Source organism: Nelumbo lutea, chromosome 3 (genome assembly GCF_056320005.1).
Source record: "Nelumbo lutea isolate HS-2025 chromosome 3, American lotus-T2T, whole genome shotgun sequence".
Classification (NCBI taxonomy): domain Eukaryota; kingdom Viridiplantae; phylum Streptophyta; class Magnoliopsida; order Proteales; family Nelumbonaceae; genus Nelumbo; species Nelumbo lutea.
The window spans coordinates 50,238,100-50,260,505 of record NC_142686.1 but is presented as its reverse complement, the minus strand read 5'-3'; the positions used below and the strand labels follow the sequence as shown (position 1 = coordinate 50,260,505).

Below are 22,406 nucleotides of genomic sequence, written 5' to 3'. Positions count from 1 at the left end.
AGGAGTGAAGAAAATATAATGCATATGCAATTTGATGGCAGTTTAAGAAAATATGCATACTCCCACGCACATGCAGAATTTAATAAATAGGGGTAAGGATTTTCTTCTCTCAATAATGCACAAGGTTCTGGCAACAAGCCATACCAATTGGGTGTAACTGTTGAATGGCCAAAGAAGACATAGATGTTCCCTGCATAACCCAGGCACTCCTGAGACAATTAAAGACTGTTATTTTTCCCCTTATTCTGAGCAACTCTCAGAAATGAATTAGGAGCTATTTTGGACTTGGTGTAATGGTAAAATCTAAGTCCTACAAGTATACGAATGCAGGTTCAAGTCTGAGAGCAGTCCTTTTCTTTTTTGATAATTTCTGAGAGTATTCACTTTGTGTAAAAGACGGGGGGAGAGGGGGGAGAGACAAAAGGTTATGGTTGTATCCAGTTTACTCCTGGTCCAGAACCAACGTTGAGTAATGGCCTATTTTTACTCTGAAATGAATTGATGAGGTTGCAAAATCTGTGGCCAAAATAGATTTTTGAAGGATTGGACATTATTCACCTTGTAATGAAACAGGCATTTGCCCAAATCCTTCCTGGTTGTGCATTTCAGATCTCCTATGACAATTCTTTGTTAGTCTTATCGAGGGAAAGGGAAGCAATATAGATTAAGGAAAATTTAAAAGAGAATGTGAAGAAAAAATGATCTAGCTCAAGATGTACATGTTAGGGATTGAACTGAATAGTACCTGGTCCAAGAACTCGAATGACACAACTTGATTCTTCTTGAACAGATTTAATCGTTGCTCCCTGCCTTCCAATCAAACTTCCAGCTTGTGAAGCTGCAACTAGTAGCCTTGATGAAATTGTGCCACCAGAACTTGGAGGACGAGAAAAATCACCATCTAAACCATCAACAATGCGCTTATGAACTCTCAGCAGAGCATCCATTGCAGGAGGCACTGAAGCATCTGGCTCTTCCTTTGCCGAAATCATTACCTATTTAAGAATTAAGCAGTCAGTAACTAACAAACATAGCTAGGTTAAATTAATTTTACAAAAAAGCAAAACCTTTTTCTAGTTCAGATGCACAATTGATACAGACCCAGACTCCTCTTTGTTTTTCAGAACAATCTAAAAGAAAAACCTTGCATATTATCTCTGAAGCTTGGTCGAAAGAGTTAACTTGATTTGAGAGGATCAAGCAGAACCACTAGTAAGAACCATAGTTTTCAAGGTGCCAAGGCAAGGCTAGCCGCCTAGGCGATGGATTTTTTTAAGTAAAAATTACATATCCTAGGGTATTTCCCTAGGTTCCATAACCAACTTTCTTTAATAACAATCCATAATTTTCATAAGAAAATTATAAACTTCATGTTTAAGTCAAGAAAATCAACATATTTATGAGAAGAAAAAAAAGAAAGGAAAGAAATTCTAAAAATATAGAGGCCGGACCCCTATTTTTGTTATAGGAAAAGAAGAAAAGAAAAGGTGGAAGAAAAGAAATGTGTTGATTAGACAAAATTTTAAGTTCAAAAAATATAGGGGCTGAACCCCTATTTCTGTTATAGGAAAAGAAGAAAAGAAAAGGTGGAAGAAGGAGAAGAATTAAGAAGAAGAAGAAGAAGAAGAAGAAGAAGTATTTTATTACACAGTATGAAAAACTCCTTGGCGACTGGGCGAGGCGAGTCTCCAAGGGTGCCTTGTCGCCTAGGCATTGCCTCGACAACTATACCAAGTAGCCACAAACAAAAAAAAAGTGAAAATGGGGTAGGTTTTCTATGCTAGTTTGGTAGCACTTCATGAAGCCAATACACTGGAACTGCATCATACCTGATAACTTAGTATGCTTAGTGGATTCTTGTCCATCAAGACTCAAGAGATTTTAAAAAATGGGGTATGTTATCTACCCTAGTTTGGTAGAACTTTATGAAGCCACTACATTGGAACTACACCATTCCTGATAACCTAGTATGCTTAGTGGATTCTTGGCCATCAAGAAATTTTAGCAAACAGACTACAATCTTGTGGAATCTGAATCCTTTCATCATCTTCCAGTGCATTTGGAAGGAGACATAATAGGATGTTGGAAGGCAGATGGCACAAGGCTCAAAAGCTTATAAGCATAGTTGAAAAAAGTAAAAAAAAAAAACAGTGTTCTCATGTCATGGTATCAATATTAAAAGAGTTCAAACTTCAACTGAGTCCAATTTTCAGACTTTGTAATGGCAGAGGAGCCTTTGCTTTGGCAGATTAGGCTGATGGTTCTTGTTGTTTTTATGTTCAATATGTTGCAGACCCCATGTAATTCAAGGCTTCTTGGCCTCCTTTCTCCTTTTATTAATAAAATTTTAATTACTTATCAAAAACCAGGAAAGTAAATAATAAGATAATAAGAGTTCCCATTGGTAACCAAAAATATATAAAAAACAAAATTGACATGCAAAGAAAGCCCAAAAACACAGGCTCACAAAGAGCCCAAAGACATATGGGCATACAACAAACATACACAGAGCAAGGTCCTTAAACCACCAAAGCACCATCCAAATACATGGAATCTCTATCATATTTTAGCAGATCTAGGGACACAATGGAACAGAAGATTCAGCCTATATACCAAAGATGTAGCAAATTAGAAGCTTAATTATGGACAGTGGACACTATCACTTGAAATAAAACATTGGCATGTTGATTTGGGAAGCATGACCCTACCCAAAGAATAAGCAGTTCAGCTTCATCTGGCTGAGTTCATGATACAAGACAATTTATATAGAGCCCAAAGAGGCTAAGGCAAAGTATGCAAACACACTATAAATACTGAGATGCAACCCCAACATTTTGGCATACCCCAACATTAAGCTGTAGACAGACACAATCAAGATGTTCATAGGTGCTAATAAACCCATTTATGATACACTCTCTAGACCAAGGATGCCCTTTTATTAACAGTAAATGGGAAAAATATAGAGGTGCAAGTCAGGTTGTCCAAGTTGAAAGACTTCAACTATTTTGCAGGCCCATTCAAATTTTGAAAATGCTTAACCCAACCTGACCAAATTGCACCACTAAAAAGAAAGTCCTCCCCCCCAACCATTCTTTGAACTTACATATTCTTGTTGACCAATAAAAAAGGACAACGCAATCCATGCATGGGTCCTTCCCCTCTTTTGTTTGGCAGATGTGTGAATTACACTCTTTCTCCTTTCTACTTAAATGGAACAAAGACATTCTTTAGCAAAATAACAAATCAATACACACTTCGAAAACTTCACCTGAATTTCTCTCAAGGAAGTTAAGTGTTAACTTCATGTTTGTCCCCCAGTATCAAGCTAGATGTGATTGAGGAGATCCACAGGTGGCAATGGGATGGACATAGGACTCGTCAGGGAAGTGCTTGGTTCTGTGCACATCATATTAAAAGGGGCTAATATTTGGATTCCAGAATGACAACTTGTTAAGATGGACTCAAAGGTTGACAAACTAATTTGCAGATACCCTTGACAGGGGTGGTTATAAGACGAATCATTCATTTTGAGGATTGTTCAGTTTAAGATTCAGGAAAAATGCAAACCATCATTCAGATGGATTCCTAAGGTTGGGAACAAAGGGCTAAAGATCTGAATGTTAATAAATTGATCATAGAAGGAGACTCTGAGACTGTAGTGAGCTGGGTAAAAGAAGACAACTCTAGGCTTTGGAACTACAGCAATGAAAAAAGGAAATTTAAATAGCTGACTAAGGACATTGAAGTTCGATACATGGGTAAAGAGAAGTGCAAAATTCATTTGCAGATGGCCTAGCTAGGCAAGGGTTGAATAGGAGTTCTGTCTTTTGCACTCAGTTGTAATTGTTCTTTTTATTTTGGGTGTATGTTGGCATTTTTGGGGAGTTAAGATATTTTAGCTGACCTCCTCTGTAATCTTATTCTTAATTAATGAATCTTATTGTTATAGATTAAAAAAAAAAGGTTGGGAACCAGCAGTCCCGTGATGGTTTGCTATACTTTCTTTTAACCTTTCTTGTATGCCACATATACAGATATGCATCATCTTTAACTGGCTTGGCCTTTTTTATCAGTTTTAATTGGCTTGGCTTTTCTTCCATTTCCATTCACACAAAAGGTATGGAATTTTTACCATCCTCCACTAATTATTCTCTATGTTAACAAATCTTTCTTTACCATCCTCCCTAGAATCATAGGGAGCTGCACCCCCGCTGCTGTATGTTGGAAAATCTGGAAAGAAAGAAACAGAACGCTATTTGCACAAGTCAACAAAGCAGATTTGGGAGAACGTTTTTTTATTTTTTATCAATAACTCAACATTTTATTAATATAGATTTAAAGGTACAAATCACAAGTGTTTATGGAAGAGATAGCAAGTCTTTACCTACTTATCACAAAAAAAGCAAGTCTTTATCTCCCCCTACAACTTTCCTTACAATTGTGCCCAAAAACTTTGTTCCCTCTGTTGGCTGTCCTTTGAACCCACTGAAATCTCACTTCCATCTCTCTAGTCTGCCATTGGAACTTCTTCAGATCATTTCTATACTGCCATAGTGCTGCCTTCCCACTCCTCAACCACTCCACCATAGTTCTCAAGGTGACCTAGGCGAATTTTAGAGATCACCTCACCCAACGCCAAGGTGTTTTTGTACTAGGCGCTCACCCATATTATATATATATATATATATATTTCAAATGTGCATATGTTTTATTGGTTTGTTTTATTTTATTAGAATACACCCCGTTGTATGTTATCATTTTTTATTAAAGTGATTCTCTTTTATATTAAAACTACGAAAGTTTCTTTGGGTTCGAGACTTTGAGTTCTGAACCAAGAGCTGAGAAGAGAAACCAAGGGCTGAGAAGTTTCGATTGTTCAGTGCAAGTTGTCGAAGACCTCCAGGTATGTTTCTAAAACTTTTTTTTTTTTGATAAATGAGTAAGATTTTATTAGACCAGTAAATAAGAGTTACATGCAACCCATGGAAAGGCACGAGATGCGACTGTTTCTAAAACTTTCATGTATTTTTTCGCACTATTTTTTAATAATGCGTTTTTTGAATGAAACAGGGTCTCCACCCCCTTAAAAAAAGTCCAGGTCATCCTCTTGGACAACTTATTTTGGGAACAAAAACAGGGCTCTACCCCCTTATTTTTCTCTCTTTTCTTAGCTGCACTCCCCCATTTTTGTTGGCCTGTATGTTAGCTATGGCACTTTATGTTTTATTCAAATGATTTTATTGCTAGCATACAGGTATGTTGGTTAGTATAAAAAATCAAAAAAGTAGCTTAAGAGGGGTTTGGATATTTATTTTATACTTTCAAATTCCACCGCGGCATCGCCTAGGTGCCTTGACAACTATCCACTCCACCACTACCACTGGAACTTATTTGGGAGAAAGTTTTTTAGAAGTGCTTGAATTACAAGATTGTAATTTTGATAATTTCTTTGGTTGAGTGGTTCCTGTTCTTGGGTATTATCTTGACACCCCACTAGTTTGTAATTCTTTTTCTCTTTTTCTCTAATAAGGCTACGAATAAGCGCTTCTGGGGCTTAGTGTGTTCAAGAATCCAAAAGCACCCAGATATAAATGCTTGGTAAAAAAAGGCAAAAATGGGTTTTTTTGGACCCAGAAGCCCGTTCAAAAAAGCCAAAAAATGGCTTTGGCTTTTTGCATTTATGAGAAGTGTGCTTTCATATTTTTCAAAGAAAAAGCCACACCTCCCCAATCTATAAGCATAACAAACGTTTAAAAAAAAATACAATTGACCCAACAGGATGTATTTCCTTTAGAACCTAGATTTTCATATTGTTATATATCAAGTTTTCTTTCAGCTTTTTTATATAGGTGGAACCTCACTTAGTTCAGGCCCCTCTTACCACACCTTGTGTCTCAGGCTCTAGGAACCCCTTGTGCCTTCGTTTTGCTTCTTGCTTTTAAAACACTTTGTCTATTGTGTACCCATGTGTTATGTATGTACACCTCTGTATAATTTATGGCTATATATTGGTAAGTATATATATATATATATATATACTGTTCAATATATAGTATAGTCTCGTTAGGTTTAAAATGTCGATATCAGTGGAAATGTCGGTCATCCAAATATAAGAAACATATCGGAAATGTCAGAAATATCGTATGGAAATATTGTGAAAATTATAGACGGTGGAAACATTGTAAAATATGCAAAATATAGAATAATATTTTATGAAATGACAAAAGAAGCATAGGCACAGATTTTTAAATTATTATCTTGTTCCAAGTTATTAAACAAAACTAAGATACTAGGGTTATAGACAAAAGAATACGTTCTGAAGTTGCCTTGTAAACCTTAAGCTTTAGAACTTCATGATAGAATTAGTTAAAGCAAAATTTAAACTCGGAGAAAATGTAAATGGTTGTAACAGATCAACCAAATAATCTTACTACAGAAATAAAAACTATTATTTAACTTCATGTTTGAAATGAATATTGAGCTAGCTCAAAGTTGTAATCATGTAAGTTAGGTGGACAATAACTTGTTACTTCACATATGTTATAATACTATCACCAACTTAGGTGGACAATACTGTCACCAACTTATGTTATAATACTATCTCTTGTACTCCACATAGTACTGGTAGTGTTCAAAAGGAATATGTCAATTCTGGTAAAATTACATGTTGCTACCCATGGAAGTGAAAATGGAAATATGTCGTGGATACTATCTCTTGTACTCCAAGTAGGTCTGGTAGTGCTCATTGGGGAAATGTCGATTCCAGTAAAATTTCATGTCACTACCCATGGAAATGGAAATATGTTGTGGAAATATTAAGGAAATCAGGGAGATTTTAAACCATTCTCGTATATATTACTGTACATGTGAACTGCATGCATGTTGTTTGTAAGTATCTATAAACCAGGCTCGGTCCAAAATGACCCAGACTTGAGTGAATCAGGAAGCATGATTCAAGAAATACTATGCCCAGCCATAAAGTCCTTTGGGCCACAATTGGGCCGGCTGAGCCAGATGGTTCAGAAATAAAAGCCACCCCTAACTGGGTATTCTTATTCTTCCACAAAATGCCTTTTGTTTTGGTGCTGGATTGGGACATAAATATTATTTACATCATAGATTGAGAAGTATCTTTGTTCATTTTACTAAAATTCCATCTTAAATAAAACTTACTTTTTTTTTTGAAAAAGGTAGGGTAAGTTATTAAGAAATGGAAATAGGATACAAAATAGGTCCCTTTTAAGAGAAGCTAGGCCCAAAACCCAGACTACATTACAACTCAAGAAGACTTCTAGAGTTCAGATGGGCTCCAAACTCCCTGGTTTGGAAGCCTTTTACAGATGCAGTCCAAGATACCACTTTGCCAAAAGAATTAGAAATGAGGTTGTCCACTTCTTTAGCCTTGTTCTGGAACACTATTGTTGCTCTCCACCCAGATGGTGCTGATCACTGCGGCAGGAATTGTTCTCCATACACTTTTGGCCAAGTTGGAAAGCCTTAAACAATCCCAACACCATAGCAGATCCAACACAGGATTTGGCATGACCCAGGATACACCCACAGAGGAAAGATAGTGATTCCATAAAGACATGGAAACAGAACAGTGGGGGAATAAATGACTGTTATCCTCTTCCTGCTGACCACATAACACACAATTTAAGTCTTGAATCGGAATTCCTCTCCTCATCAGGTTTTCCTTAGTGAGGCATCTATCCAGGGCAGCAGCCCAGACAAGAACATTTACTTTGGTAGGGGCTGTCGCATTCCAAATAGTAGCAGCTGGAAAATCAGGTTTGTTACCTCCTTCCAAACATCTGGCAAAGGACCTCACTTGATTAATCAGCTCAAGTGAGGTCCAACTATCTTCTTCCAGCAGGCTTATGGTCTGATTGGAAATCAGCTCAAACAGTTCCCTCACTTGATTAATTTCCCAATCCTGAAGTTTCTTCTAAATGAGGGGTTGCAAGATGGAGTTGTTTAAGACTTCATAGCACTCAGCCACCAAATCTTCCTGATTGTCAACCAGGGGATACAAGTGAGGAAACAACTCTGCCAAAGACCTATCTGAACACCATTTGTCTTTCCAGAGTTTTAAATGCCGACCATTTCCCACCTTCAGAATCAAACCCCTATTCAGAAAGGGAACAAATCCATGATCTTCTTCCAAAGGGAGCACCCTAAGGAATCAACACTAGAGCTAGTTATCCAGTAACCTCTGTCTGTGTCGTATTTAGCTGCAACCAGTCTCCTCCACCAGCTATCCTTCTCTGTCCCAAATCTCCTGATCCATTTTCCAAGGAGGGCTTCATTAAATATTTTCAGTCTCCTAATCCCCAGACCCCCTTTTCCTTTGGGAGAACAAATTTGGTCCTAACCGACCAAGTGTACTGTTTTTCCCTCATCCCAGCCTTTCCATAAAAAACCTCTCTGGATTTTTTCCACCCTTTGGGCCACTTTTGTTGGAATAGGGAAGAGAGAAAATAAGAGGGCATATTTGAGAGGGAGTTTTTAAGGAGAGTGATCCTGCCTCCCAAAGTTAAATATTTGGCTTCCCAAGAAGCTAATTTTCTTTCCAGCCTTTCCACCACCGGATCCCAAATCAAAGATGAAGTACACTTAGCTCCTGGAGGCAAACTAATATGGTAGGCAGAAATCCAATTTGACAGGCAAGGACCTCAGCTAGAGATTTGAGATTCTCAATCCTGCCCACTGGAATTAGTCTACACTTAGACCAATTTGGTCTCAGCCCTGCAACCACTTCAGACCAACTCAGAACCCCAAATAGAATTTCAAGTTGATCTACTTCTGCATCAATGAAGCAAAGAGTGTCATCTGCAAATTGGAGCAGCTGGACTTCCCCCCCCCCCGGGCATGACAGGCCCAACTCATCTACTTTGTTCACAAAAATAGTTAAGGTCTCCATCACACAGATAAATAGAAGAGGGGAAAGGGGATCCCCTAGTCTAAGGCCTCTGGTACTTTTGAAGAATCCCGCTGATTGGCCGTTCACTAAAATTTACTTTGGCATAAAATGAAAGATGCTAACTGCTCTATAATTCTGAGGATCATAAATGGTCAATATTTGGGCATACAGGCAAGTTGTATATCGATCAACCTTTTCTTTGATCAGAATAGCTTGAATTACAAGTTACATTAGAGCCACATATTAGTAAATTTATTCACAGGGCCATCTTCGCCTTCCTTTCTATCCCCTTCTGATTATAAAATGTTTTTTCATCAGGAACAAAACAATTTTGTTAGTTGTTATAAAAGACTGTTGTACATGTATAAATGTGCAAGCACCCCAACTAAAGGGTCTACCAATGCAGCCCATCCCTTTTATATCCTAATTATAATATTCTGTGTTACAAGTTCCCTCTTTTGAGGGATCAAACCTCAATGTGCATGGTTCCACCCTGCCCCTTGTTTTGCCAAGGTATCAGTAGCACAATTAGCTGACAATGTACACCAAGTAAAGGTTGTTGTTATCTCCTTTACCAATTGTTTAATCCCTCTATATCTATGCTCCCAAGGACCCAAGAAGCCATTCCCCTACCAGCCTATAACCACTCATGAGTCACAATCCACCTGCAGGTTCCTGAGACTAAAGGTTTTTCCAGCTTTAGCCTTGCTGAACCACCAACAGTTCTGCCCTTAAGGAATTGTCAGAACTTGTAGGTCCTGAATATAGTGCTAAATGCCCAACACTGTTACTGTTTCTTAAATCACCCCCCAGACCTGAAATACCTGGGTTGTAAAGCCGCATCCATCAAAATTTAATTTTATTGTATTAAGGTGGGAAGTGAACCACCACAAAATAATAATACTCCTTGTCAAAGAGGAACAAGCAACAGCGTGCCAATTACTAATTATATCATCAATGGAGAGTGAAGAGAAAACATCCACAGACTTGACTCAACATGCCACTCTAATATGAATGTATTCAATGATAATAGCTCTTATAGATTATGCTTTCTCATCAAAGATTTTGCATTCCTTTCTTCCAGCACACACCAAAGAATAGCAGCAGTGATACAGCTCCACAAAATTTTCCCCCCCGTGTGGAGAGAATAAAAATGTGCTGAACAAGGTATGAATATATTCCCAGGAAGCAAATAAAATGTTAAGGTGCTGTTTGGATAGAGTTTTCAAGAATCCCTTTTGTACTTTTGAAAGCACAAAAAGATGAAAAGTAGCACCTTTACAATTTTTTGCACTTTTAAAAAACAAAGTACAAAAACCGCCAAAAGCACAAAATCACCTTTTTATACTTGTGCTTTTGGGCCCCTAATATACTTTATACTTTCTAAAACATGGCCTAAATGTTCGTATCAAGGATCACTTTAATTTAGTTATGTCCATGGATTAGATTTATGAGATTGGCACTTGGTGTTGCTCATAATGTGGTCTGATGGTAGTAGCATGAACCTAAAAGCAGGCCCGGGCTTGATCAGTGTTTCAAGAGGATGGATAACCTAGGCTCACAGCCTCACAGTAAGGCTCATTTTATAGCATGCACTTCATCTGAACCTAGATGCACTCTAACCTGGTTCGTAGCTATGTTTTGATGAATTAACCTTAAATTTAATGTTCAAAAGGGTAATTTACTATATTCTAGGTTGTAACTAAGATATTTAGATTTTAAACATTTTAGCCTAAGTATGGACTTGAATGCACAAGGCTATAACCCTTGTGTCAATAACACAACGCTCTAACCAATATAGGTAATAGGTGTTCCGAAATATGTTATGTCTTTCAGAGTTTAAATTTGCATGTTTTTGTATATCAAGTTTTTTCTTTTGTTTTTTTTTTTTTTTTCAAATGAAGGGCCTCACTTTGTCCACATGCAAACTTTTCCTTTGCACCTTGCACCACAGGTTCTAGGAACCACTTGTGCTTTAGTTACAACTTTAACTTTTAAAATACCACTCCAAAACTTTTCAAAAGACTTTTAACAGTTAAGGGCTTAAGGCAAAGGTTAACTCAAAAGCAATATAAGACAACAAAAAAAAACCTTTGACCCATCTTAGTCATAATTGTCCTAATCATACTTGCATCATGCTAAACACTCGTTTGGCCGCTACAGGTGTGCCTGTGGATGTATAATAATAAAAACAGTAGACATACATACTGAACAGTAGTCAGAAGATGTAACCATTCACCTTGTGTTATATGTATGTGTGGACCAACCCATTATTATAATGAAATGCCACCAAATCAGCTTTGACAGAGGCATCTGCACACTTGTCTTGATGTTGAAGCGAGGCAAGCACCATTAATAATGTCTTGACCCACATGGGGTTCTAAATCTAGAACCCCATGGTACAAGATTTGGCTTGCTTCTGAAGCTGAAGCATCGCTTTGGGGAAGACGAACGGAGGTGGGGGATGATGGTGAAGTGGCAGGGTGGAGGACACGTGGCCAGCTAGGGATGGAGAAGGGGAAGTTCGGCGGTGTGAAAATGGAAGAGGAACAGTTGCAGGAGGTTAATCAGTCCCGAAATGCTCTATTTAAGGCAATAAATTCAAATATTTTTGAATTAAAGACTTTTATTAATGGTGGTCCTTCCTTTGCTGGCGTGGCCAGGAGAGGAGCCGGCCCGGTCGGTCTCAACCGAGTGGCTTTATCTGAACCGGCTGGAAGTAGGGGCAGCCCAGCCTTTAGACCTTTGAAGACTTTAAGTGAGCCACGTGATAGTTTAAGTTGTCACGTGGGTCAGGTTAAGGAGAGGGAGATGGTAGACAAGACTTACCATCTATCATCTTCCAAATCAGGTGTGTATGAAACGAACAAGGTTCAGGGGCGGCAAACAGAAGCTGGAACTAAGTCTCTGAGCTGGGCCTCTCAGCGGGATGTTGATGAACAGCTCTCTCTTGCAGTAGATCACCCAAATCCGCGATACCTGAGGGACAGAACAGAAGAAAGGGAGGAGGAAGATAAGGGTTGGTTAAGGTGTAGTTCCGAAAGTGAAGATGAGAAGGAGAGTTCAGAAGAAATTTCAAGCAAAGGGAGTTTGGAAGACGATGAACTCCAAGGAGATCAAAACAGGGAGACTCTAAATCTGATGGGTCTCTTTCTTGGAGATTGGGAGTGCGCACAAGTGGAGTCTGGGGCTGATCGGAAGGAAAAGTCAGTGTTAGCCAACAGCGCAGATCAAACCGACGGGAGGCAATTCCAATGCCCACAAGGGGATAAGCCTTCACCAAGTCTTGAGGCCAAGCAAGAAACTGAGATGGCGGCAGATCATGTTAACCCAAAACCGAACGGGGATACACCTCTGAGAGGTAAACAGTCGGGTAAGAGAAGCAGCCTGCGTGTAAACCAAATGACGGGGAATGTTTCCCTCCAAAACGAAGAGACAGAAAACTCCAATTTCTCTTTACTGGGTTTGGCTTCCACCTGTCCTCCCTTGCATTTCGCTCTCCCAGTCGGTTTCAGGTAAATCTGTCAACTTTGTAAATTCATTTTTTTCTACTGATGAGGTTGCTTTGTCCCTTGTTCCAGATTCCCTCCCCAGTTCAAAGTCTGAAGCCCATAGTCAGAAGACCACAAGAAGTTTTCAGAGGGTGTTGGAAGGGGAGATGAAGGCAAAGGGAACTTGCAGGGATAAAAGAATTTGGGGAATCATTGACAGTATAATGGGAGCAGTTGAAATAAATGAATTATGGAGGAAGGCTACAACTGGGACAGAATCGGCTTATAGTGGGGAGGCTGAGGGCAAAGTTGAGGAGATGGCTAGGAGTGGAGAGAACAAAGATATTAAAAGAGGGGAGGATAGTAAGGAGGACTCAATAGCAGAATTTTTTGGCAAGCTAGGGTGTAAACTTAAGAACCCAAATGACCTAAAAACCTTTCTACAAAAAAGGAGGAGAGTAAGATTAAAAGAAGAAAACTGAGTGAAGTTGAGAGGTTAAGGAGAGATATTGAGGGGGATAAGAAGTTTGGGGTGAGAGGGGAGAAAAGGAAAGGGATTAAATAAATCTCTGGTGAGTTAGGGTTGAAGCCTAAATTTGAAATGCGGATCCTAAGCTGGAATGTAAGGGGGATGGGTAGTGCGAGGAAGAGAGCAACTATCAAAGAGGTGGTTAAGAAGTTTGACCCGGATGTGGTGTTAATTCAAGAATCCAAGAGATCTGATTTCGACAGTAGATGGCCAAGAGGTGTGTGGAGATCAAGGGGGATAAGGTGGGCGACTGCTCCATCATGGGGAGCTTCAGGTGGGATTGTAACTTTGTGGAAAGAAGATGTGGTTGTAGGGGTCGAGGAATTAATAAGAGATGGTTTTGAATGGGTCTTAACAAATGTACATGGCCCCAACGACTACAGGCAGAGAAAGAAACTGTGGGAAGCGTTGAGTGATATTAAGGGCCTCTGGGAAGGACCCTGGTGCGTGGGAGGGGATTTTAATGTGGTGAGGTTCAAAGAGGAAACTAACAATCCGAGTCCGAGGGTGATTACAAGCATGAGGAATTTCAATCAATTTGTGGACACCTTTGAACTTAAAGAAATCCCTCTTCTAAATCACAATTTCACCTGGTCCAACCTACAATCTAGGCCGTTTTGCTCCAAGCTAGATAGATTCTCGTTTTCAACAGATTGGGAAGAGCACTGGGGGAATCTAACTTCTAGGGCACTCCCTAGACTTACCTCAGACCATTGGCCCATAGTGATGTGTAAGGAGGAATTAAGAGGAGATGGACCTACCTCCTTTAGGTTTGAGAACATGTGGCTGGCTCATCCGGGATTCATTAAGAAAATCAAAGACTAGTGGGAACAATGTAATCGGTCAGTAGAGTGGGAGGGTATGAAATTCCACAAAAAGCTTCAATTTCTAAAATACAAGATAAAAGAGTGGAATCGGCAGGAGTTTGGAAGATTGGAGGAGAGAAAGCAAACTTTGCTGGAACAATTAGAGGACTTGGATTTGAAGGAAGGGGTTCCTTTGGAGAGGAAGACAGAGAGTTGAGGTGGAGTGTGAGGAAGCAGATGGAAGACCTTTCGCTCTAGGAGGAAATAAGTTGGAGACAGAAATCTAGGTGCAAATGGTTAAAGGAGGGAGACAAAAACACGAGGTTTTTCCATTCTTTAGCAAATAGCAGAAGAAGGAAGAACTTCTTTTCAAAATTGGAAGTCAAAGGTGAAGTAATTTCCCACCAAGCAGAAATAGCAGAGGCCTTTGTAAATCATTTTAAATCTATTTTCAGAAGGCCGGTAAATGTGATGGTTTGGATGGAAGGGCTGGATTGGCCTACTCTAAGTGTAGCGGATAGGGAGGGGCTAGATAAGGTTTTTGATTTAGAGGAGATCAAGGAGGCAGTATTTATGATGGATAGGACAAAAGCTCCAGGCCCAAATGGATTCACAATGGCTTTTTATCAGGATTGTTGGGATATTGTGAAACAGGATATTATGCGGGTATTAAGGAATTTCATAGGAGGGGAGTAATTAATCAAGGCTTAAACTCCACTTTTATTGCTTTGATCCCAAAGAAGAAAGAGGCTTCACACCCAAAGGATTTTAGACCTATCAGTTTGGTGCATAGTTTGTATAAGATAATTGAAAAAGTGTTGTCTCTAAGGATAAAGAAAGCTCTTCCTTCTATTATTGCACCCAATCAAGGAGCGTTTGTGAAGGGGAGGCAGATCACTGATCAAATCTTGATTACAAATGAGAATTTGGAAAGTTTCAAGAAGTCCAAGAAGAAGGGTGTGGTTTGCAAACTAGATTTAGAGAAGGCCTATGACCTAGTTGATTGGTCTTTCCTAGTGGAGGTGATGAGGAGTTTTGGGTTTCGAAACAGATGGTGTAAATGGATTTGGGGTTGTGTTAAGAGCTGCTACTATTCAATCTTGGTGAATGGAGCTGTAAGGGATTTCTTTCATGCCTTGAGGGGAATAAGACAAGGAGACCCAATCTCCCCCTTCCTATTCACTCTGGTTGTAGATGTTTTGGGCAGACTAATTCATAGAGCTGATGCGAGGAACTTAGTAAAAGGGTGGAAAATAGGAAGGGAGCAAGTACCACTAACACACTTATAGTTCGCAGATGACACATTTCTTTTCTGTGAAGGTGGGGACATAAATTGGATAGGGAACCTGAAATTGGTCGTACAATTATTTGAGCAGATGTCCTATCTAAAAGTGAACTTTGATAAGAGTTGTTTGGTGAGTGAATTTGGAGGAGAGAGAGGTAAGTGAATATGCGAGGTTATTAGGGTGTGCAATTTCGGATTGGCCATTAACTTATTTGGGTCTCCCCTTAGGAGATAACCCCATGAAGGACAACTTCTGGAACCCGGTTCTAGAAAGACTTGAGAAAAGGCTTACCTCATGGAGGAAAAATTATCTCTCTCTAGGGGAGAGAATCACTTTGATTAGGTCTACCCTAGCTAACCTTCCTGTTTACTTTCTGTTGATGTTTAAGATTCCCGCAAAGGTCTCAAGTAGAGTGGAAAAGTTAATGAGGGATTTCTTGTGGGAACCAGGAGAGGAGAAGAAAAACCATAGGGTGAGTTGGATGGTGGTAACTAGAAGCAAGCAGTAAGGAGGGCTTGGGATTGGGAATATCAGGAAAAGAAACATGGCATTGTTGGGGAAATGGTTATAGAGGTTTCCAATGGAAAATGACAAACTCTGGACGAAGATTGTGGCTAATATACATGGGCTAGAAGACAATGACTGGGATCCAGGAATCTTGGCAAGGACTACAACTGCTTCTCTTTGGAAATCCATTCATGATTTGCTTCTGGTTTTCTCCCCTTGGAAAAAATATGATCTGAACTCTGGTAATCTCGTAAAATTCTGGGAACAGCCTTGGGTTGGGGACTCATCTCTGATGGACCAATTTCCTTATATGCGTTGTTAGATCTGAAGAATGAACCCATTTCTTCTTTCTTAGTTCCTTCTGATTCTAATTTCGGTTTTAGATGGAATCTAGGGTTGAGGAGAACAATAAGGGATACGGATTTGGGATGCTTATCGTCTCTACTAGCCACCCTTGAAAATGTTTTCTTGGACCCGAGTAAGGATGACTCCAGAATTTGGACCCCATCCTCCAATGGTTCCTTCTCCTGTGCGTCGTTTTTTGAGACCTTGGTCCATCCTCCTGCTCCCTCTGGCTTTTCCTTCCCTGTTAATGAGATTTGGAGTAAACCCATTCCTCCTCGGGTTGGTAGTTTTTGTTGGGAAACTTTCCTTGAAAGAATAGACACAACTGACTTGCTTCAAAGAAAGAGACCTAATTCTTGCTTACTTCCCAATAGGTGTCTTCTTTGTAAAGCTAATGGGGAAACGGCTTACCACCTTATGGTTACTTGTCCGGTTACAAGACTATTTGGGAGTGGGCTTCATCCTTGTTTGGATGCACTTGGAATCCCCCTGTGAATTTGCAAAGCTTGTTCTCTCCTTCGTTCTCAAGATGACCTAAGAAAAAAGGGAAGATCATGTGGAGAAGCACTAGGGCGGCGCTGTGTTGGTCCGTATGGGAAGAGAGGAACTCTAGACTTTTTTCAGACAAGGAAAGATCTATGGAGAATTTAACTGAATTGATACACTTAAGGGTTAGTCACTGGCTGAAATCTTTGGAGCTTTTTTCAGATTTCTCCATCGCTGATCTTTTGAGAAAGTGGAAAAGAGGGAAGATCATGTGGAGAAGCACTAGAGCGGCTGTGTGCTGGTTCGTAGGGGAAGAGAGGAACTCTAGACTTTTTTCAGACAAGGAAAGATCTATGGAGAATTTAACTGAATTGATACACTAAAGGGTTAGTCACTGGCTGAAATCTTTGGAGCTTTTTTCAGATTTCTCCATCGCTGATCTTTTGAGAAAGTGGAAAGAAATTGCTACCTCGGCTCAGTGCAAAAGGACCTTTGGACCTTCTTGGTCCCACCCCCCTCCTTCAGGATTCATGAAACTGAATTTTGATGGTTGTAGTTTAAGGAATCCTGGGCCTTCTGGGATTGGGGGAGTTTTCAGAAATGAGGCTGGGATTATTTTTGCTATGTTCTCTGGCCCTAATGGTGAGGGTGACTCTCTTAGGGCAGAGATTTTAGCAGCTTTGGAAGGAACCAAAAGAGCAAGAGAATTAAACATTTGGTGCTTGATCATTGAAGGGGACTCGGAGGTGGTAATTAGGTGGTTGAAGGAAGACAGCAATGGTTTCTGAAGCTACAGAAATGAAAAGAAAAAATTTAAATGGCTGAGTAGGGATATTGAGGTGAAGTACAGCTGGGTGAAGAGAAGTGCTAATTCCATGGCTGATGGCTTAGCCAAGCAAGGGGTGCTTAAGGATTCTTTGTTTTGGGCCACTTTTTAGCTTTCTTTCTTGTTCTCTGTTGTGGGGGAGTTAAGATATTTTACCTCTCCTCTCTTGTACTCAAAGTTTCACAATTTTTATAATCTAATAAAGCATTCTGTTATTGATAAAAAAAAACTAGGAAGTTGCCTCATGAATGCGAGGGGTTCTAAAGTTTCCAGCCCCACTTCAATCTAGAAAAAAAAAAGTGTTTTGTTGCTTGTTATTAAACAAATTGTTTGCTGTACTTTCTTTTATTTTAGGATGTATGAGTACTAAATGTGTGCTCGAACCCCAGATACTTAGACAAAGGAACCAAAAGCCTTAGACTTCTGGAGGAACCCTAACCCAATCAACTGACATCAAGTTCCACTGCTACTGAAGGTGCCAGTAAGCTTGCTGGTTGTAGTGAGATCTGGACTGAATCTCTTCACCACGGTTGGGGAGTTTGGGGAGGACTACCCCCTGTTTTATAGCTTGTTTTCCTAGCAAAAAGAAAAGTTCCATTTCTGCTGGGCAGTTGTTAGTTGGTCCTCATACCTTTTTTTATCAGTAACAAGAAACTTTATTAATGATGTGAAACTATATGAAACTTTAAGTACAAAAGGGGGGAGGTAAAATGTCTTAACTCCCCACCAACAGAATACATTGGAAGAAAGTTAAAAGTTAGCCCAAAATATAGATTCCCTATTCACCCCTTGCTTGGCTAACCCATCAGCAAATGAGTTAGCAGTCCTCTTCACCCAGCTGTATTGCATTACAATATCCCTACTTGCTTGGCTAACCCATCAGCAAATGGTCCTCCTCATACCTCAAATAAGTTCCTCTTGTTCTTTCCAACCCCAGCCTTATTCAGTTTTTACTTGAAAATGAGATCTGCCCTTCTCACTCTTCTATTTCTCTCATTCTTTTTTCATGAAACAGAAGCGCGAACCCTATTCCATTTTTTCCTTGTCTTCTATTTCCATTAATTTTAAATGCATGCCCATAAAAGGGGTCCCTTGCCTTCTTATTCTCTTCCTCGTCTTAATGTGTATAACTTCTAATCTTCTTGTTATTGATCAAAAAAAATGTTTACAACTTCTACCCTTTTCATATAATAGTCAAATTTGTAAAAATGAGCATTTTCTTATTGCGTCATATATTTTTAAGAAATGTATATTTTTGTTGTTTTCTATATTTCGTTACCTTGCATTTACACAAACACTTTATTATCACCCCAAGGAGTTCTCTGTCAAAAGGAAAACAACCAAATAATTACATCCATATCATGTATGACCTTTTGGAAGATCAAAAAGATATAATGAATTTTCTAGAAAATTATGTAGAACAGATCATCACAATCATCAACACATACAAACACGGAAGATTAGATCCACTAAATGGTGGAGTCATAGACCATCTTATATATAAAATTGTGCATGATGGATAGGATGGATCTCCATCTTCCAGAAGTTAAACTAGACCTTTTTACATGAACGTCAATATATTGTTATTCTTAAAAGAAGTAGATTTCCTTTCTCTGGCCCTGCTCAGGTAGATGACTCAACTAGGGCAGAATTGTGGGCTGACTGTAATTGTGGATAGGATGGATCTCCATCTTCCAGAAGTTAAACTAGACCTTTTTACATGAACATCAATATATTGTTATTCTTAAAAGAAGTAGATTTCCTTTCTCTGGCCCTGCTCAGGTAGATGACTCAACTAGGGCAGAATTGTGGGCTGTGCTTCAGGGCCTAAGAAGGGCAGTCCTTAAACCGTAGGGGAATTATTAATATATTATTGGAGATTCTTGTGATGTAACAGGGTGGCTGAAAAGAAACCAATAGGGATCTTGGACGTATAGGCATGCGCAATCAGGGAGATAAAAGAGCTAATGAAGGAACTGAGAACAAGTGTTAGGTGGATAGATCACTACTAACAGCTTGGGAGACAGTTTGGCAAAACAAGGGGCATTGAGCAATCACGTGTACTGGGAACAAATACCCCATGGGGAGGAAATGTAATTTTATTTTAAAGGCAGTTAGCTGAGGCATTGATTAATATCAGAATCTTTATCAGTACATTGATTATTACCTTTCATGTTAGAATTATGAACAGTTCATGGGAATATTATCAGAATTTTTATCAATCCATTGATTATTACCTTTCATGTTAGAATTATGAACAGTTCTTCCTTTTTACATTAATGGTGTCTTCACAGCACATTTAATAGGAATCAAGAGCACATACCAGCATGGGCGTATTAAGAAACTTAAGAGTTTCATCTTTGACTTTAAAACTTTAAATTACCGAGAAACATTTCATGCATGCTAAAATTTGATACGTAAGATTGTATTTATGATAAATTATAATAATATGATGTCCTAGAGAGATGATTTAAGGGCTTTAATGGACAACATTGAACACAATTTCTTTTGTGTATCATAAATTAATTAATAATTTGAGAATTAAGTTATGCTTATTAAAAGCGCATGTTGGTGAGTGGTCAGATATGGGAAGCAATATCAGGCTAAGATTTATGAATAATCTTCGATATCATACTTAAGCTAATTATGAGAGGTTTCTTAAAGAAATTTGACCATGTTTGGCAAGACATCAGTCAACCAAGTTCTGAAGTTACCAGATAGAACTGCTAGACTTCTTGAAACAGATATTTGTACAGGGTCTCTGAATGCTTAGCCAGATCAACTTTTCAGCACTTGCATGCTCAATGCTGATCCCGGCAATCTGGATCTTTGGTTCTTCTAGTTTGGAGTCACTTTGGTGATTAGGTTCACGGACAGAACCTGCACAGATTCATTTCAGTTATTGTGACGAAAGGCACTGTATTTGGATTAACGTCTGGTTTAAAGTCATTTTCCTTTACATGTTGCTTCTTAGTCCAATTCTTAAAAACATACTTTGAATGTTAACATGATATTTATTACAGGTTGCATTTTCATCATTATCATTGCATTAGTTGTGGTAATGTATATGAACTCTGGTCTTGTTTTAAATGACTATTCTTAGCAAAATAGGTAAACAAGGACTTTATGAAGATGCCTCATGTTATCATATCAGTATTTCCAGGTGTGCTATCCATTACTCCATCAACTGTTGAAATAATTTAGTTATTTGTGTTAGGGTCTGTTTGGCTAGTTAAAGCCTTTTTTATTTTCTGTTATTGTACTTCACTTACAGCAGGGGCACAGGTGTCTTTTCCCTTCTTATTTCTGTCGCCCTATATAATATAATAGAAGCTGGCGCCGCCAGCACTGTTCCATTGCTCCAAACCTTTTCTTCTTCCTTTCTTTCTTCTTCTCTTCTCTCTTCTTCCCTTCTCTTCTCTTCTTCCTCATTTTTCAATCGGATTTATAGCCAAGATGGTATCAGAGCAAGGCTGTTGAATCTGAGCAACCAAGTTTTCTCTTAAAGTTGCTGAATCTGGGCGGAACAGAGGATTGAATCTGGGCTGATCAAATCAGATCTGCAACTGATACAACCCTAAAGTTTTTTTTGCTTTTATTTCTTTCCTTGGTCGTGTACCAAGTGGAGAACAAATGAATCCAAACCACTGAATGTCAGCAGACTTTTGTGAGGGTTATACCTCTTTTATTTGTTGGATCGTGTGATCCAGTACTTGTGAAAATGTGACTGTAGGTCACAGATGACCTGTTTTCTCTGCTTGTTAGTCTGATTTCATGTGTGTTAGGATCTCTCTTATTGATTAATGCTATGGAGCTTAGTGGAAAACCAGTACGCTGGGACTGTTCTTCATGCAGATCTGAAAATTAGTCTTGTCAAAGTTCTTCTTTGGAAATTGGTGCTGTTTTTTGTGCTCAGATTAAGTCCAGAACTGAATTGTTGTGTGTGGAGTTTTTGTCGATATAAGGAGGGATCCTAAGTTGAGAGTTTAGATAAAAAAACTCTGTGTTTACTATGTCGTCTGAGAATTCTGCTACTTCAGAGATTTCAGGGAGCCACAATGGAGTGAGTGGGGGAATGGATATGAATTTCCCCATGGCTGTTATTCCCTTTGATGGTCTGAACTACCTTGAGTGGTCTAGGGGAATAAAACTCTACATCACTGCTAGGGGGAAAATAGGATACTGGGAGAGTGAAGGAACCGAAGAACGGAAGTGCTGAATATGATAGGTGGAACCAAGAGAATAGTATGGTGATGTCATGGCTCTTGGTTTCCATGCTGCCACAGGTAAGGAAGACATTTATGTGGGCTGAAACTGCTTGTGAGATATGGGAACAAGCAAAGTCCACCTATTCAGAGCAGAGACATTATGCCAAGATATACCAACTGCAAGCCAAATCCTCTACTTGCAAGCAGGGGGAGAGGAGTCTCTCGATATACTATTCTGATTTGACATCGATGTGGAAAGAACTTGATCACTACTAGAATGTGAATTGGAAGTATGATGAAGATGCAAAAGCATATAAGTCACTTGTATCTCAGCAACGGGTCTTTGCCTTCCTCCTAGGGCTGAATCCTTCATACGAGTCCATCAGGGTGCAGATCTTGGGTAGTAAAGACTTTCCATCAGTTCAGGAGGTATATGCCTTAGTGCAGTCAAAAGAGAGTAGAAAGTGTGATGAATTGTGCAGAGGGGGAGTCAGTTGCCCTAGTTGTTCGGGGAAATTCAGATACAAATGTCGGAGGTGCTTTTAAGAAAGGTGACTCTCAGAAGAGAACAAATGATAAGAATAAACTTTGGTGCACTCACTGCAAGAAGACAAGACACACCAAAGATACATGTTGGGATCTCCATGGAAAACCTAAATGGGCACAGGATTTGGGTAAGAAGTCAAAACCTGATCAGGGCAAGAAACCAAGTCAGTAGATGGATTGTGGTCCTACTCCCAGAGACTAATCCATTGGTAACTCAGGAGAGGCATCCCAGTTCTGACCCTAAGGAAGAAATTATCAATTTCATGACCATTTGGAATTGTATGGTAGGACTCTCCGCCAGATGGATTCTGGTCCTACTCCCTCTACCTCTTTTGCGTCTACATCAGGTAACGCTGCCACTGCCTTCCATCTGCCATCTCATACCACTAATTCTCCTTGGGTTATTGACTCTGGAGCCTCAAACCACATGACCGGTAAGTCAAATTTATTTCA

The 22,406-nt window shown here is 39.3% G+C and overlaps 1 protein-coding gene across 2 annotated transcripts in view; it reads right to left on the bottom strand.

Annotated features, from left to right (window-relative positions):
* Positions 1 to 22,406, bottom strand: part of LOC148864889 (flowering locus K homology domain-like) — a 40,145-nt gene that overhangs the window by 1,865 nt on the left and 15,874 nt on the right. For both annotated transcript variants that reach the window (XM_088979002.1, XM_088979003.1), the window contains exon 3: positions 746 to 995. In XM_088979002.1, coding sequence (XP_088835128.1) covers positions 746 to 995 — 250 coding nt within the window. The remainder of the gene's footprint in view (positions 1 to 745; positions 996 to 22,406) is intronic.